At 42.7% G+C, this 16558-nt stretch overlaps 1 protein-coding gene and 1 long non-coding RNA gene across 4 annotated transcripts in view; one reads left to right on the top strand and one right to left on the bottom strand.

The window, feature by feature from the left end:
* The window catches only part of NR3C2 (nuclear receptor subfamily 3 group C member 2), a 337533-nt gene that overhangs the window by 288787 nt on the left and 32188 nt on the right, over positions 1–16558 (top strand). For all 3 annotated transcript variants that reach the window (XM_040626349.1, XM_040626348.1, XM_008685464.2), the window contains exon 8: positions 1522–1679. In XM_040626349.1, coding sequence (XP_040482283.1) covers positions 1522–1679 — 158 coding nt within the window. The remainder of the gene's footprint in view (positions 1–1521; positions 1680–16558) is intronic.
* The window catches only part of LOC103658010, a 35210-nt gene continuing 23413 nt past the window's right edge, over positions 4762–16558 (bottom strand). Inside the window, exons 3-4 of the long non-coding RNA XR_005833898.1 lie at positions 12890–13022; positions 4762–9048 (exon numbers count right to left, since the gene is read on the bottom strand). This is a non-coding gene — a long non-coding RNA (uncharacterized LOC103658010). The remainder of the gene's footprint in view (positions 9049–12889; positions 13023–16558) is intronic.

The raw sequence follows: 16558 nt of genomic DNA, 5'->3' as shown, positions 1-16558 counted from the left end.
CAGATCAAAAGCCTCAAAAATTAAACTCGAGGAGACTATTAACATAAGATGTGAATGTAATTTGTAAGATAATTTTTATACAGGGCAACAGGGTTTAACTTGGAAACAGCAGTATTCCCAGCTTCCAGGGTTCTCATAATAGTCAAAAATGTACTTAGCCATTCTAAAGGGCTGATGACCTGAGTAAATTATTATTTATCCCATTTATGACAAATTAGCAAACATGCTGTATAATTAAGAAGTGAAAGTAAAAGCAGTTTCAAACTCAGAACGTTAATTTCAAAAGATGAATTTTCTTTAGGTCTCCATCTCCTAAAAATAAAGTTCTTAAATGATTTTGTTTTTCAGAGTTAAAGCATACACATAACTATTTATTGGTTATAGCAGAAGAAAGCAGACATGTAGGTAGATTTTCAGAGGGGATACTTTAGTTTATACTCTGCTCTGTACCTCCTTCCAGAACTATTTCCAGCATGGGAGCGCCTTTCCTCCGTAAGGGCTTTCACATGTATCCTGGGACAAAACATCTCCTTTCGGCAGGTCACAGAGATACTTGATATGCTTCCAAGCCCTGAATCCTAAAATATTGTTTCTAAGTGAGATTTTTTTTTTTAATTTAAAATTAAAAGCCAGCCACTACATAAAACATGATCCTATTTTTTTACTTTCTCAAAGAAGAAGGAGAACATTGTTTATTCTCTTTGAAAGTTACAGATTTTGCCTTACATGCAGAGCCACTGTGGTGTTACTCCTTTGCACACACAAACCAGTGCACAGACCCACCTCCTGGTTGCCTGGGAGGCCACATGACAGGGCCCCACTGGTCATGTGATCCTGGCACAAAGAAGATGCAAAGTGCTTCTCAGCATGCCTGTCCTACCCCACCCCATAGATGGCCAGTCTCCCCAAGTCTTTGATATTTGAATTTGAATATAGAGGTGTCACTTTCTAATTCTAGCCGCAGCTTAGATTGTCTGTGACTCCTCCAGTTGTCCTGGAAAATCAAAGTATATTTTCCTTCCTCTGAAGTACTAGCAAGTTAGGATTCATAAAACACTTCGATGACAGGCCACAAGGCAATATAGCATTGTGATTAAGAGGCAGGCTTTGGAAATAGACCTAGGTTTCTACCCCTTCTCTGGGGGGGTAGAAACACAATAAACACAATAAACACAGTGTCCTTGGGCAGGATTAAATCTCCCATCTTCAGTTTTGTTATCTATAAAATGAGAATAATGATTATTTCATAAAACTGAGGTCAAGCTCAAGTTAATATATGCAAGATGTATCTTAACATACACCCAATAAATAGCAGTTAGTATTCTTTTGTATATAGATGTGAACCAGAATTTACCAATAGATAACTGCCATATTTGTTCATGAATGCAATTAATTGAGATTCAGTATCAATCTTAGAGTGTGAGCCTAAAAACCTCAAAATATTCTAGGCCATTTAACTGCTACAATGTCAAAGTTGCTTTCCATCCTGGGGCTTTACATGTCTGTATTCCTTAAACACAGTTCCAAAGGATGGCCTCAAGAGCCAGGCTGCATTTGAAGAAATGAGGACAAATTACATCAAAGAACTGAGGAAGATGGTAACTAAGTGTCCCAACAATTCTGGGCAGAGCTGGCAAAGGTTCTACCAACTGACCAAGCTTCTGGACTCCATGCATGACGTAAGTAGAGCCTCTTGGTGCTTGTTAAATGAGGGATCAACAATCACACACTGTTGACCCAACAAAACTGGAGAGGTGAGGAAGAGTTCTCAGGTCTTCGGGAAAAATAAGGATAAATTATCCAGTGGGAGGCAGCAACAGTTGAGAACTGATTAGGAAGGAAATTTTCTTCTGATCACCTTGGAAACAAACCCCGTGTAAAGTAAAGGGTGTGGCTGTCTTCCATTCTGAGCAGGATGAGAGCGGCGTGGACCATCATAGCGAAACCCCCGTGTCCTAAGCCAGGGAAGGCCCTCACATTTGCTACAGGTGTCAGATCAAGTTTCACATTTCTGCTTGCAATTTAGGAAATGTTTGGTTAATCAAAATGTTTGCTTTCACATTGCATAAATAGTGTCCATCTTCTACAACTGTTAATCTAATAACCCAATCTTTCCAAAACATTGTTAGTGGTCCGGGGCCAACTTGGATCATCTCAGTCTTTGCCAAATTTTGAATCCTATGTCCATTCTTCACAGGAGTCACCTTTCTTCTCTTATGTAAATAGAGAAAGTAAATTCTGAGCTTGTTTTTAAATTAATCAATTATAGATGTAGCCAAGGTGTTAGCAGTTTCTGCAAATATAGATTTGGAGAACTTGCTTTGTTACGTCATTTGAAATATGCTTCCTTTTTTTTTTTTTTCCACTTTGTGAGCAGTTTTCTGTAGCTCTGGCTCAAAGAGAAAGTTGTACACAGTCGTGCTGATTTCGTTTTTTATGTTTGTGAAGCTTTCATATTTTCTTTTGAAAAATTTATTGCCCAAGTTCAGCCCATATGATTTGTGTAAGATATCCTTTTTCAGATATTTCTCTGTTGTTCAGAAAAATGTTGCCAGGCTCCACGGCTAGTATTATACTAGTATTTCTATTGAAATCATGAGTCATCCTTTAAGATTTTGTTTATGCCAGTGGAATGTGATGATGTCTCTGTGGTTTGATAGATAAGGAATGTCGCTCGCCAGTGTTTTACACTGAACACTCGGTACATATCACATTGATTATGCTTTCTCTCAACTTTTCATTTGGTCTTAAGTCAAATTCCCACAAGGTGAATTCAGTGATAATTTGGCTAATTATCAGTGGCCTAAAGAGCATGGTTTAATGGAAAATCGTAGGACTAAGGGATGATGGCAAATGCAGCTTTAGAGAGATCACAACTCACTTTGCTTTCCACAACTCACACAGAGAACAAAAGAAGCTAGAGCCGGGAGCGCAGGTCACCTGTAGAGAACAGGCAGCAGATCCACTTTCTTCTGTTAGCTTTGTGGAAAGCCCTTTATAGTGGACTCAGAATGGGTTCTTGATGAATTCTCTTATTTGTTCAAACGTATGAACAGGCTCAAGTGCAAAATCAGAATTAGTATGTGATTGTCATCACCTCAACATATGATACTAGATGATACACTTTGAGGCAATTTGCATGTAATGAGACTGATAACAGAAGTTAAAACTTGTTTTTCCACAGCCTCACAGCATCTCTGTGCCTTAAGCAGAGTGGCACTGGGGGAACACTCAGGAGTCTATACCAGTGGTCCATGTGTCAGACTGTCCTCACCCAGCTGGTTTTTTAGTGCTATGCTTGCACAAGATTGAAACTCAATGAATCCTTGACCCAAAGGTCATAAATGATGATATTTTGCAAAATTCCCCAGGGCAAATCCGTGTCTTCTTAGTATTTTTTTTATCAAGGTATAATTGCTACACAGTAAGCTAATCATTCTTAAAGCATACCTTTGGGAACTTTTTCACACTCCGGTGACTATCATTACCATCAAGATAGTAGACATGTTTATGACCCCCAGAATTTTCTTGTCCCCTCTTTTAACATTTCCTGCTACCTCCTGCTCCCCAGTTGCTTTCTGGCAATATAGATCTGTTAACATATTCCAGCATCTCATATACATGGAATCATGCAGTATGTAGGTTTTTTGGTCTAGCTTTTCTTCACTTTGCATAATTATTTTGGGATTCATCATTAGTTCATCAATACATGTATCACTTTGTATCACATTCATCAGTGCTTGTATCACTAGTTCATCCCTGCCCTTTGCTGAGTAGCATCCCACCATACGGATAGTCCACACTTTGGTAGTCCAGTCACCTGTTGATGGACATTTGGGTTGTTTCCAGGTTAGGGACTAATACAGATAAAGCTGCCGTAAAATCCGTTTATATAAGTCATCGTATACGGAGATTGCTCGCTTTTCCGTGGGTGAATAGGTAGCTAGCAGTGGAAAGCCTGGGTCACAGGGTAGGTGTGTTTTCCTTTTTTACTAAACTGCCAAACTCTTTTCCAAAGTGGTTGTCCAGTTGTACTTTCCCTTGAGAAGTGTGTGTGAGTTCAGACTCTTTCTAGTTTTAACCATTCTAATAGCGATGCGCTGGTGTCTCAGTGTGGTTTGCATTTGCATCTCCCTAGCGATCAATGATCTTTTTGTGTGCTTATTTGCCATCTTTAGGTCATCGTCTGTGAAGTAACTCTTCAGCTGTTTCACTCATCTTAAAAGTTGGATCATCTGATTGTTGAATTTTAAAACATCTTCAAATAGTCTAGATACAGATCCTTTATCAGATTTATGATTTGCAAGTATTTCATCCCACTCTGTGGCTTATCTTCATTTTCTTAACAATGTCTTTTGAAGAGCAGTAGTTTTCAATTTTTTATAAAGTCCAACTGATTTTTTCTTTTATGAATCCTGTTTTTAGTGTTGTAACCAAGAAAATCCTGCCCAAGCCAATGTCACAAAGTTTTTTTTCCTGTTTTCTTCTAGAGGTCACTATCCTTCATTGAACCTTTTTTTTTAATATATATTTTGGTTTTTGAGAGCATTTTTGGTTTTTCCTTGTGGAAGGGTAAATCCAGTCCACCTTACTCCATCCGCCATGGCTGGAAGGAGAACGAACATTCTTTGGGGAATCACTGCAGTCATTTTAATTCTGAAACCCTTGTTTTAAATTATCAAAAATGTTTGCACTTAGAAGTAGCCTAACAGAAGCATCTTGAATGCTCTATTTATATTCCTATTCCAGACAGAACATTGAAAAATGCATTGTAAGTCTAGAGGGACCTTTCTAACATTCACGCTTACTCAGACTTGAGACTGCCTACAGCTTTTTCATTAGAGTAAATTAGTGAATCAACATTTGTGGAATTTTCTTCCAGGGAACAAAGAGCTAACAATGACTGGCTCTGTACTTAAGCCTAGTTTTGGTCACCCTGTGGAAAAAGAGCATTTGTGCCTAAGGTTCACACAAATACGAACCCTCTGAGTCAAATCAAAGCTCTGCTTAAATAGCGTGCATGGTATGCCACCCCTCCGGACACATGTCCATAGATCTCAGGACGTGGATTTCTTCCATATGGTGCACACATGTGTTGGCAGAATGGTGCCAAGGTGTGTGAGCGGAACATTCTCTGAAAAATAGGTTGGCCAGTTAAGTATTTGAATCGGTCAGCAACTTTAATGAATCATCATCCCCCTGAACATCAATCTTTCCCCAAAGAATGTTTCAAAGAAAGCAGCTGTGGTCAGGCTGCTAGGAATAGATGTATTTTTGCATTGTAAATGTTTGGGTATTATATGCAAGGCATATAGATTTCTTATTCTTTTAGAGAAAATTGATAATTAATAGTTATTCTCTAGCTATTGCTAAGACAGGCAACTAATTTTCCACATGTAAGAAGCACATTTCTTTTTTTTTTTTTTTAAGATTTTATTTGTTTATTTGAGATAGAGCAAGAGCAAGAAAGAGTGCGTGAGCATGAGCAGGGGGAGGGGCAGAGGGAGAAACAGGCTCTCCACTAAGCAGGGAGCCCAGCACAGGGCTCGATCCCAGGACCCTGGGCATCGAAGGTAGATGTTCAACCAACTGAGCCACCCAGGCGTCCCAAGAAGCATATTTCTAATGAAGTTATTGGTAACGCCTGTTCATTCATAGAGATCAAGAACTGTATTACGATCATTGTGTAGAACCGTTAGTACATGTTAAATGATGATATTAATAGTACTTTTTAGAGGCAGAAATTGCGCTTTTCAAGGTCATACTATTATAACCTTCTTTATTTCAGTATACACACTAGCCAAAATGTACGTCGTGCATAGCACTATTGACAAGGCTACAAAAGATACTTTAGATTCTAGACAGGTGGCTAGAGAACAGTGCTCAGCAGAAGGGAATCAGGTGCCAAAACTGGCTGCCAGAGCAGTAGAACCTTTGAGAACACACGGGTCTCTTTCTTCCGTCTGCCACTGAGCCCCCACCGTGTTCTAGGACCAAAGGTGCAAGTGTGCATAGAATACCTGTCCTTTGGAATCCCATTTGTTTGATCCAGGAAGATGTTCGTCTCATGCAGCAAATGCTTTAATATCTGAAAGTGCAAGGCAGTCCGTGTACGCGGGAGAAGCAACCCGAAGCTTCGCCTCCAGGAGCTTGCAGTCCGCTCAGGGGCCCCAGACAGCACTGTACAGGCAGTGTGCTTGGGAGTTCTGACGAGGTGAGCATGCCGTGAGTTGTAGGCTCACTGATGTCCATTCGGAGTTGATAGAAAGCCTGATTGAAAAGGCATGGGGGCCAGCTGTGCTGAGCAGGGTTCCTGGAGGGCTTCCAGGAGGGATTCAGAGAATCTTTATTTAATAGAAGAGACAGAGGCCCAGAGAGTGACTCTCCAGGACCCATACGTAGTCGGTGGCAGCTGAACCGTCTTGACTCACTGTCCCATGCTCCTGACACCACTGTCACCATGAGGGAGAACTTCAGGCTAATAGCAGCTGTTCAGTTTTAGGCTGGTCTGCATCTTTGCAGATCAGAAAACTAGCGTCTAGGAACATTAAAAACAGCTGCACTGCTCTCCAGCTCTCCAGACTCATTTGGATCTTCCCTGGCATCTTCTGGAATGCGTTGTTTTTGTGAGGCACGGGGTTACGTCTTGAAGGCAGTGAACCTGGCGTTGTATTAAAATGTCATGCTTGTTTAGCAGTTCCCAAAACAAAATGTTAGGTCGGCCTCAGCGTAAGCTGAGCAGGCTTTGGTGTGGAGGCTTTTGTCTCTGCGTCTGATCATTAAGCCCAGGTAAGAAACTACCCATTGCCTGGGCAGGCACTGGTGTGTCCCTTAGATGCTGTTCTCTGCGTGACAAAAGGAAACACTCTGAGGGTCACGTTGCTAAAGAATTGCTTTCTGTGGGTCCAGAGGGAATGCTCGACAACTGAAGTGGCTCTTCTCTCAGAGCCAAGGTCTCCCTTCCACGGGGGGCGGGGAGCAGAACATCTGGTGGTACAGTAAATGCTCCGTGTGCGCACTGGGGAGACTTCATTCTCTACGTGAAGAGGGCGTTAAGTTTCAGTGACACGATCACCAACAAAAGAGATATTGCTGCAAGCAGTCGAGACTATTAGCAAATTATTTTGAGATTCTCATTGCTCATTTAATTAGTGGGTGCTTTTGCATCCGGGCTGTGGTAGTGGTAATTTCCTTCGTGATTACACTATAGGTGGTTTTGAGATCGACGCAAACCTATTTTCAGCCTTTCTCACCGCACACTGAAGAACGCAAGGCACAAGTGTGGCTCAGTCCACCATTTGGGCAGCGCGCTTTCTTTCACATTTGATTCTGGTGTATGTCTTCCCAGTCAGCTTCTCCTCAGGAAACGTTCTGAGACCAAAATAGGAGCCCACCGCAGAAACGTAACCCCAGGGGATGGCCTGTGGTGCTGTACCACCATTTCTCGCAGTAAACTTGGGCACTTCACTTAAAGTTTCCACCCCTGGTGTCTTCAGCTATAAAATGGGAATGATGTCCATCTTACAGGGAGTTTTTAGGAGTGAATGAAATAACACGGGTCCTGAGTGAGGCATCTGCCATAGAGCAGGCAACAAACACCCCTTCACATCCCCTTTTCCCAGACTGTGTTAGAGTTTCCCCAAAACCGTGTCTCCACACCACCAAAAAACTTCCATCAGGCAGTTTTCATTTACTTTTAAATACAGAGACACCCAAACCCTTGAGGCATAGCGTGGACCTTCAAGGAAATAACAGGCTACAGTTGGCAAGATAGGCAATAAGGACCATTCCACAGAGGAGGGCAGGAAGCACGTCAGTCCTGAAGCATTTCCACGGTCCCTCAGGTCCCGGGGCACACCACGTCAGCTAGACATTTACCAGGGGAGATCGGGATTGTTAGAAACATGTTGGGGTGTGCTGTGCCACTTTCTAATTTGCTGGAAGGATTAAAGGTGTCTGATGGTGGAATGATGGCAGATTGCTGTGAGGTGCCCATCAGGAAGATTGATGCTGGCGAACTATCAACCCTTGCCTTAGGTATTGTCAGAACGCTGCGAGCAATGAATAAAGGCTGGCCACGCTGCTTCAGCAAGAGGAGGGAAATTTCCCTTTCTTCTCGTTGCTCATGTGACAAGAAAATGACATTATTTGATTATTTGTAATACAGTACTGGTGGTAGCACACCTATGTGTGTGCGTGTATTTGTGTTAAGAGAGATCAAGTTCAAAGCCACATTCTATTTCACTGAGCAAAACAGCTATTTAATATAGTTGTTAGCAGTGTTATACTGCCTTCTTCCCTGACAAGACCATGACTAAGAAAGATTCTAAATAAAGGAAGAGATGTTTATTCTAGAAACAGCTAGTGAGCAAAGCCTTATCTTCCAAGGCACCAGTGGAGGGGAGGACACAAATTATGCAAAGACCCTCTCCTTTGGAAAAAGAAATCTTCAAAGTTAAAGATTTCAAATTAAATGAATAATTGACATGGCAGATCTCATTCTTTGACTAGTTGATGAAACCAGTGCAACAGTTATTAATGGTCTGCAGCGTCTGTTTCTGCTTTTCTATATAGACTGGCATTTGCCTTTACAGATTTCTAATTTCAAGGGTATAGCATGGTTCAGAATGCATTGCCCTGGGTGAATTGTGCCAATGAGTACTTATTTTCATTTAGACCATTTTTGTGTTTATGTAGTTGAAAAAAATGCATCAGATTTTTTAAAAATAGGAATGGGGGGAAATGGAAAAAAAAAGAATGTTCTAGTATTTTGATATTGTGGATAAATAGGGAGTTCATGACTTTGGGTGTGGTTTGGAAAGGTTTAGGATTGGCCATGAAGCCCTGATAGAATATGTAACTCCCCACAGATATGAAGGATGTCCTTACCTGTTGTTCTTCTTTGTTCTCATGTGAATTAAGGGCAGCATCAGTCAGTGGTCAGGATTGTGACTCGCAAAGCTCCCCTACGGTTTGTAATCCACTCATATTGTGAGAGGCAGCAGAAGAGTTGAATTACTGTCTTCCTAAACCTGTTGGAAAGAGGATCTGAAAAACCAGGATACCATGTAAGAGAAGATATCTTTCAGTGCCTCCTAAATAGGCATATAGGAATGGGACATCCCTATGTCAGTTACATTTCCTGTTGACCGTCTCCATGGGGGTGTGCAGAGGAAGTGCTGCTGAGTGGCTCTGCTTCTGGGACCTGAGCTCCTGGCAGAGTAGGCCCATAAAACAGCAGCCTCCACCAGGCCAGGTACTGTGTTGGTGCTGAGGATACAACAGAAGCAAAGGAGACTGGTTCCTTGACCTCAGAGTGCAGTCTGATGGGGAATATAGACAAACAAGCTGGGGACTAAAATCCAGCGTGCCAGGTGCTCAATATGGGCTATAAGGCCCATAGGTGGTGTACCTGGAAGAGGAAGAGGCAGGGTGGAAGTGGCCCATGGCATGAGGTGAGGGAAGTGATTGCTAAGCTGAGCCCCAAAGGCAAAGTAGGAATTTGCCAGACAGATGGAGGAAAGCTGTCCCAAGCCAAAGGAGTTAATATCCCAAGAGATTGAAAGCATGGTAATTTTGAGAAATGGAGAATTTCATTGCGTCCAAGGGCGCTGGGGAGGAACGGAGAGAAATGAGAATGGAGACGATAAAGGGATCTGTGAACCACCACAAGGGAGCCATTGAGGGATTTTGAGCACATCTGTGGAGAATCTAGACCTGCTCTGTGCAGTACAGTAACCATTAGCCACACGCAGCTGTTTACATGGAAGTTAACTAAAATTAAGTGAAATTTTAAGTTGAGTTCTTCGATCATAGTAGCCACATTTCAAGTGCTCAGTGACTACATGTAGCTAGTTGCCACCATTTGGGGCAATGCAGAAAGTCTGACAATTGTCCAGTATTGGACAGTGCTGACCTAGAGAATCTATTAGGGGAGGAGCAAGAGAATCAAAGGACCCGTTGGGGTGCAGGTGTGGTAATCCAGGTAAGAGATGGGGGCATTAAGTCAGCGCTAGGGGAAAGGGGGACTGAGGAGATATTCATGTGGTGGAATGGATAGCTCTTGGTGTGATGAATATGACATGGAGATTGAGAGAGGAGGGAGGAGGTCGAAGATGACCCTGGGATTTAGACATGGATGGCTGGATGGGCTGGAACAAGGGGAAGAGCTTTGAGAGGGGATATGATGAGCAGGTTTTGGGATATTCTGATCTGAGGTATCCTTAGAACAACCAGGAGAAATGTCAGGTAGATACTGGGCTCTGTTGAGAAGAAGATGAGGAACATGGAATGCTGATGCAGATGGCGGTGGGGGAGGGGGGGCGGGAGGTGGCGTCATGAAGCCTGGGGTCAGATGGGACTGCCCAGGCACTGCTGTGGAGGGAGAAATGAAATGGCCAGTGGATTCCAAACAGGAAGATTCCAGAGAGGCTACAAGAGAGCAGCTGCTGAACTGAAAAAAAATTTTTAAATTTAAAAAAGAAAAAGGAAGCAAAAAGAGGGATATAGGGGACAAGCCAGAAAAGAATGTGTCCCCCACTGTGCAAATGAGGGGTCAGAGGGGCAGAAGCTGCAGAAAGGTCAGTCAGCAAACAGTCTGAAAACTTTAATAGCCATAGAAACAGGAGGGTTATTGTGAAAAATCGCTGACTGATTCACCTTGTGTTAATGTTCAGTAGTTTCCAATAACTGTATCAGAAGCCACAGAGCAAACTGGGACAAGATTTTTTTTTTTTAAAGAACATTCAAGGTGTTTTCCAATAAAGCTCTTAGAAAAATTGTTTTAATAAATAGAAGCATGAATCTTTCTGTCATGTGAGGGCATGTATATAAATGAGTATTTTATATGTGGATGAAGGAACATGTGGTTTTTGTGTGAGTATAACTAAGAAATCACAGTGGCTTAGCAAACTCTTTGTGAATAACCCCAAAACACACTATTACAGAACCCAATCCAGTCACACATAAGTAATTTTAAATTAGTGAAAGCTTTATTATATACTCTATACGTATATATGTATTCCAACACTAAACACATGTGTACGTACTGCATACATCTATCGGTCTAGATAGAGATGGGGATGGAAGGTGGGCGTCAAAGGCAAGCCATGGTGCGTCAGGGCTGATCTTGCATTTCAAGTCACGATTTTATCAATAATACTGGTCCTGAGTCCTTTCTCACCCATCACGTTCATATGAAACCTTAATGATAATGACAGTTAATTTCCACATGCAGCCTAGAACTTTATCGCCTTCACTCATTCGTGGTTGGTCATGGTTTTCTGTGGCTGACTTAATGGCAAATCTGGGTTACTTCCTTACCTCTTTGGAAAAGGTTGATTTAAAACGTTGAATATTTTCTGTGGCTAATGTTCAGACTGTGACAGTGCTTACCAACCGCTGGTCAGTAGCTAGGTCACGTTCCGAGATGGCAGTTGTATTAGATTTTAGAGAAATGAGGAAAAAACTTCCACATAGGAGTTTGTGATTCCTTTTCATTTAATTGCGGTAAAATACACAAACATAAAAGTTGCCACTTGTAACCGTACAGTTCACTAGTGTTAAGTACAGTCACGTTGTCCTACAATCTCCAGAACTTCTTCAGCTTGTAAAACCGAAATTCTATATATACTATTAAACAACTCCTCGTTCCTTCTCCCCCAGCCCTGGCAACCACCCTTCTGCTTTGTGTCTCTGAATTTGACTACTCAAGGTGCCTCAAATATATGGACTCACACAGAGTTTGTCTTTTCGTGACTGATGGATTTCACTTAGCATATTATCCTCCAGGTTCATCCATGCTGGAGCATGTGTCAGAATGTCCTTCCATTTTAAGGCTGAGTAATATCCCGTTGTATGTGTTTACCACACTGTGTATCCGTTCATCTGTTGACAGACACTTGAGTTGCCTCCACCTCTTGGCTATTGTAAATAATGCTACATGATCATGAGTTTGCAGATCTCTCTTCAGGATCCTACTTTGAATTCTTTGGGTGTGTTTTTAGAAGTAGAATTGCTAGATCATATGATAATTCTATGTGTAATTTATTGAGGAACCCCCAAACTATTTTTCACAGTTTTTTACATTCCCACCAAGAGAGCACAAGGGTTCCAGTTTTTCTACAACCACACCTGCACTTGTTACTTGCTGTTATTGAGGTTTTGTTTGTTTTGTTTTGGATAATGGTCATTCTAACTGGTGGTATATTGAGGGTGGTATATTGTGGTTTTGATTTGCATTTCCCTAATGATCAGTGATATTGAGCTTCTTTCATGCATTTATTGGTCATTTGTATTTCTTCCTGGGAGAATTGTCCATTTAAGTCCTTTGCCCATTTTTTTAAAAAGATTTGTTCATTTATTTTAGAGAGAGAGAGAGAGAGAAAGACTGCGAGTTGGGGGAGAGAGCAGAGGGAGAGGAAGAGAAAGAATCCCAAACAGACTCCCCAATAAGTGCAGAGCCCTGACTCAGGGCTCAATCCCATGACCCTGAGATCATGACCTGAGCTGAAGTCAAGATTCGGACGCTCAACTGATTGAGCCACCCAGGCGCCCCCCCCCTTTGCCCATTTTTTAACCAGTTTTTTTCTCGTAGTTGTTGAGTTGTGCAAGTTCTTTATATATTCTGGATATTAGCCCCCTATCAGATATATGACTTGTAAGTATTTTCTCTCATTCCATGGGTTTCGTTTGTTTGTTTTGGCATCAGAATCTTTCCCTTATGAACTTATAATGATAACAGACAGTAGTTTGTTTCTTTTAATCCTTAACTGGAAAAATTAAAAGTTGTGTCTGATCCTAATTTATTTAAAGAAAAGGGGGGAAGGCGTATTTTCTTATAATAGCTACTCCTTTGCATTCATTAATTAACATTTTAAACGTTACATACCCACAGAGCATGTGCCACTGTTCACAGTTAGTTTTGAAAGAATGCTGGGGGGAAACCAGGAACGTGCCTTGTTTGGGGAGGTAGACAAGAACCGTGCATTCTGTAAGACTTATGATGCTATAAGATGAGCTTTCTGAAAAAACAAAAACGAAAACAAAATATCAGGTAGAAAGAACCACTGAGGGTCCCGGAAGCCATGCTCATGGAAGATCACATCAAAATCTAACAGACACGTAGAAAGCTTTTCTTAATCTAAAATATATCTAGGGAAGATTTTGGAAAACTATCTCATTGTCTAACACCTGTGTCAATAAAAACCCCCTCTTATGCAGCCTAAATCCCTCTTCTTAAAATATAAAATAACTATATAATACCTGGGATTTACCTAGTGCCTTTCTTTCTTAAGTCCTGTCATTAAATCCTCCTAATAATTCCATGAGGCAAGGATGAGTAAATACTACTGTTTACACTTAATCACCTCATCTTAATTCCTTTCTCTATAAAAAGGGAATAAAAATATTTACTCTTTTTTTTTTTTTTACCTTTGTACAGAGAAAAAAATTAAAACAGAGACTGATTAAGTACACCTTCCCAGGTTCTTAAGTGAAGCATTTCCAGAAGGCAGGGGCATGGGAGGAAAGGAAGCACGTGTGAGACACGTCAGCGCAGAGCCAGCCCTGCACCTGGTTAGCTCTGTTGCCCCTGGTAGGTTAGGGTTCTTCAGGGGCCCACACATAGAAGGGTCCCAGTCTTGGCTTCAGGCTTTGCTCTCACCATCTTGAAATCTGTAGCAAACTTTGAACAAGGAGCCCCCCAACTAATGTCGCCTGTCCTGGGCACAGTGTCCCCATCTAAGATGGTGTTGGGCAGAGGCACGATGATGAGTGTGGAGAGCATTTTGCAGCTTGCAGTGCACAAGCAGACGCATCTTTGAAAGGAGGCAGCGGAGGATATGAAGGCAGAAAACTAAGTGAAGCAGGGTAGGAGAATTGAAGGAAATAAGAGACTCATCCATACACAGAAAAGGAGCCTTGAACAGCTCAGGCCTAACTTGACACAAAAAGAAAGAGTGGAGAGAGGAGTTAAGATGGCGGAGGAGTAGGAGACACCGTTTTCAGCCGGTCCTCCGAGTCGAGCTGGATAGGTACCAGACCAGCCTAAACAACCACGGAACCAGCCTGAGACGCAGGAAGACGCATCTGGATCTCTACAAATGAACATCTCCAGCGCTGAGTATTGAGGTACGAAGCGGGGAGCCATGAAACTGTGCACAGATATCAGAAGATAAACGGAAGGGAGAGGGAGCCGCCGAGGCGGTAGCCACTTGCACGGGAGAGCGGGCGGGGCTCGCGGACGGCACCCGCAAAACAGCAGACTGAGACCGTGAGCCGGGTGCGCGCGCCACCAGGCATCTCGCGGAACCCCGGAATCCCGGTGCGCTCACTGGATCCAGACTGAGACCGGGAGATCCGGGAGCGCGCGCCGGGCGGCTGGCGGCATTAGAAACACAAAGGACAGTGGCCAGAACATTAGTAGAGAACGGGCCGCAATCCTTCTGTTCCGTGACAGAGGCTGAAATTTGGCCGCTGCTGCTCTGACTCTCAGAAGAGGCACAGCAAACCGCCAGGGAAAGCCGCCAGAGAACAAAAGCCTGGAAATACCGGCTCAGAGAGTGCCCATCCCCATCCCCCCTCGCAGGGGACACGGAGACTCTACCCAAACAGGGTTGCCTGAGTATCGGCGCGGCAGGCCCCTCCCCCAGAACACAGAAGGCAGGCTGAAAAATCAAGAAGCCCACAACCCGGGCGCCTGGGTGGCGCAGTCATTGAGCGCCTGCCTTCGGCTTAGGGCGTGATCCCGGCGTTCCGGAAAGGAGTCCCTCATCGGGCTCCTCCGCTGGGAGCCTGCTTCTTCCTCTCCCACTCCCCTGCTTCTGTTCCCTCTCTCGCTGGTTGGCTGCCACATAAATAAATAAATAAAATCTTTAAAGAAGAAGCCCACATCCCTAAGATCCCTATAAAACAAGGGGCACGGCCTGGGACCCAGTCAATAATTTGGGCTCTGGAAACCCCGCAACCTCTCTTCATCAGAATGACAAGAAGGAGAAGCCCCCCCCAGCAAAGAAAAGACAGTGATTCTGTGGCCTCTGCCACAGAAATAATGGATATGGATGTAACCAAATTATCAGAAATGGAATTCAGAGTAACGATGGTCAAAATGATGAGTAGAATTGAAAAAACTATTAACGAAAAGGTTACTGAGAATATAGAATCCCTAAGGACAGAAATGAGAGCGAATCTGACAGAAATTAAAAATTCTATGAGCCAAATGCAGGCAAAACTAGAGGCTCTGACGGCCAGGGTCGCAGAAGCAGAGGAACGGGTTAGTGAATTGGAGGATGGGTTAATAGAGGAAAAAATGAAAATAGAAGATGGTCTTAAAAAAATCCACGCCCACGAATGTAGGTTACGGGAGATTACTGACTCAATGAAACGATCCAATGTTAGAATCATCGGCATCCCCGAGGGGGTGGAGAAAAACAGAGGTCTAGAAGAGATATTTGAACAAATTGTAGCTGAAAACTTCCCTAATCTAGCAAGGGAAACAAACATTCGTGTCCAAGAGGCAGAGAGGACCCCTCCCAAGCTCAACCACGACAAACCTACGCCACGTCACGTCATAGTGCAATTCGCAAATATTAGATGCAAGGATACAGTATTGAAAGCGGCCAGGGCAAAGAAATTTCTCACGTACCAAGGCAAAAGCATCAGAATTACGTCAGACCTGTCTACACAGACCTGGAATGAGAGAAAGGGTTGGGGGAGCATATTTAAAGCTCTTTCAGAGAAAAACATGCAGCCAAGGATCCTTTATCCAGCAAGGCTGTCATTCAGAATTGATGGAGAAATAAAGACATTTCAGAATCGCCAGTCACTAACCAATTTTGTAACCACGAAACCAGCCCTACAGGAGATATTACGGGGGGTTCTATAAAAGTAAAAAGGCCCCAAGAGTGATACAGAACAGAAAGTCACAGCCAATACAAACAAAGACTTTACTGGCAACATGGCAACATTAAAATCATATCTCTCAGTAATCAGTCTTAATGTAAATGGTTTGAACCATCCCATAAAACGCCACAGGGTTGCAGATTGGATAAAAAGAAATGACCCATCCATTTGCTGTCTACAAGAGACTCATTTCGAACCCAAAGATGCATTCAGACTGAGAGTAAGGGGATGGAGTACCATCTTTCACGCAAATGGACCTCAAAAGAAAGCTGGGGTAGCAATTCTCATATCAGATAAATTGGATTTTAAACTACAGACTATAGTTAGAGATGCAGAAGGGCACTATATTATTCTTAAGGGAAGTATTCAACAAGTGGATATGACAATTATAAATATATATGCCCCCAACAGGGGAGCAGCAAGATACACAAGCCAACTCTTAACCAGAATAAAGAGACATATAAATAAAAATACATTAATAGTAGGGGACCTCAACACTCCACTCTCAGAAATAGACAGAACACCCTGGCAAAAACTAAGCAAAGAATCAAAGGCTTTGAATGCCATACTCGACGAGTTGGACCTCATAGATATATATAGAACACTACACCCCAGAACCAAAGAATACTCATTCTATTCTAATGCCCATGGAACATTC

This window comes from Ursus maritimus, unplaced genomic scaffold (assembly GCF_017311325.1).
Source record: "Ursus maritimus isolate PB19 unplaced genomic scaffold, ASM1731132v1 scaffold_11, whole genome shotgun sequence".
Taxonomy (NCBI): Eukaryota; Metazoa; Chordata; class Mammalia; order Carnivora; family Ursidae; genus Ursus; species Ursus maritimus.
This window is presented reverse-complemented; position numbering and strand designations above follow the sequence as displayed.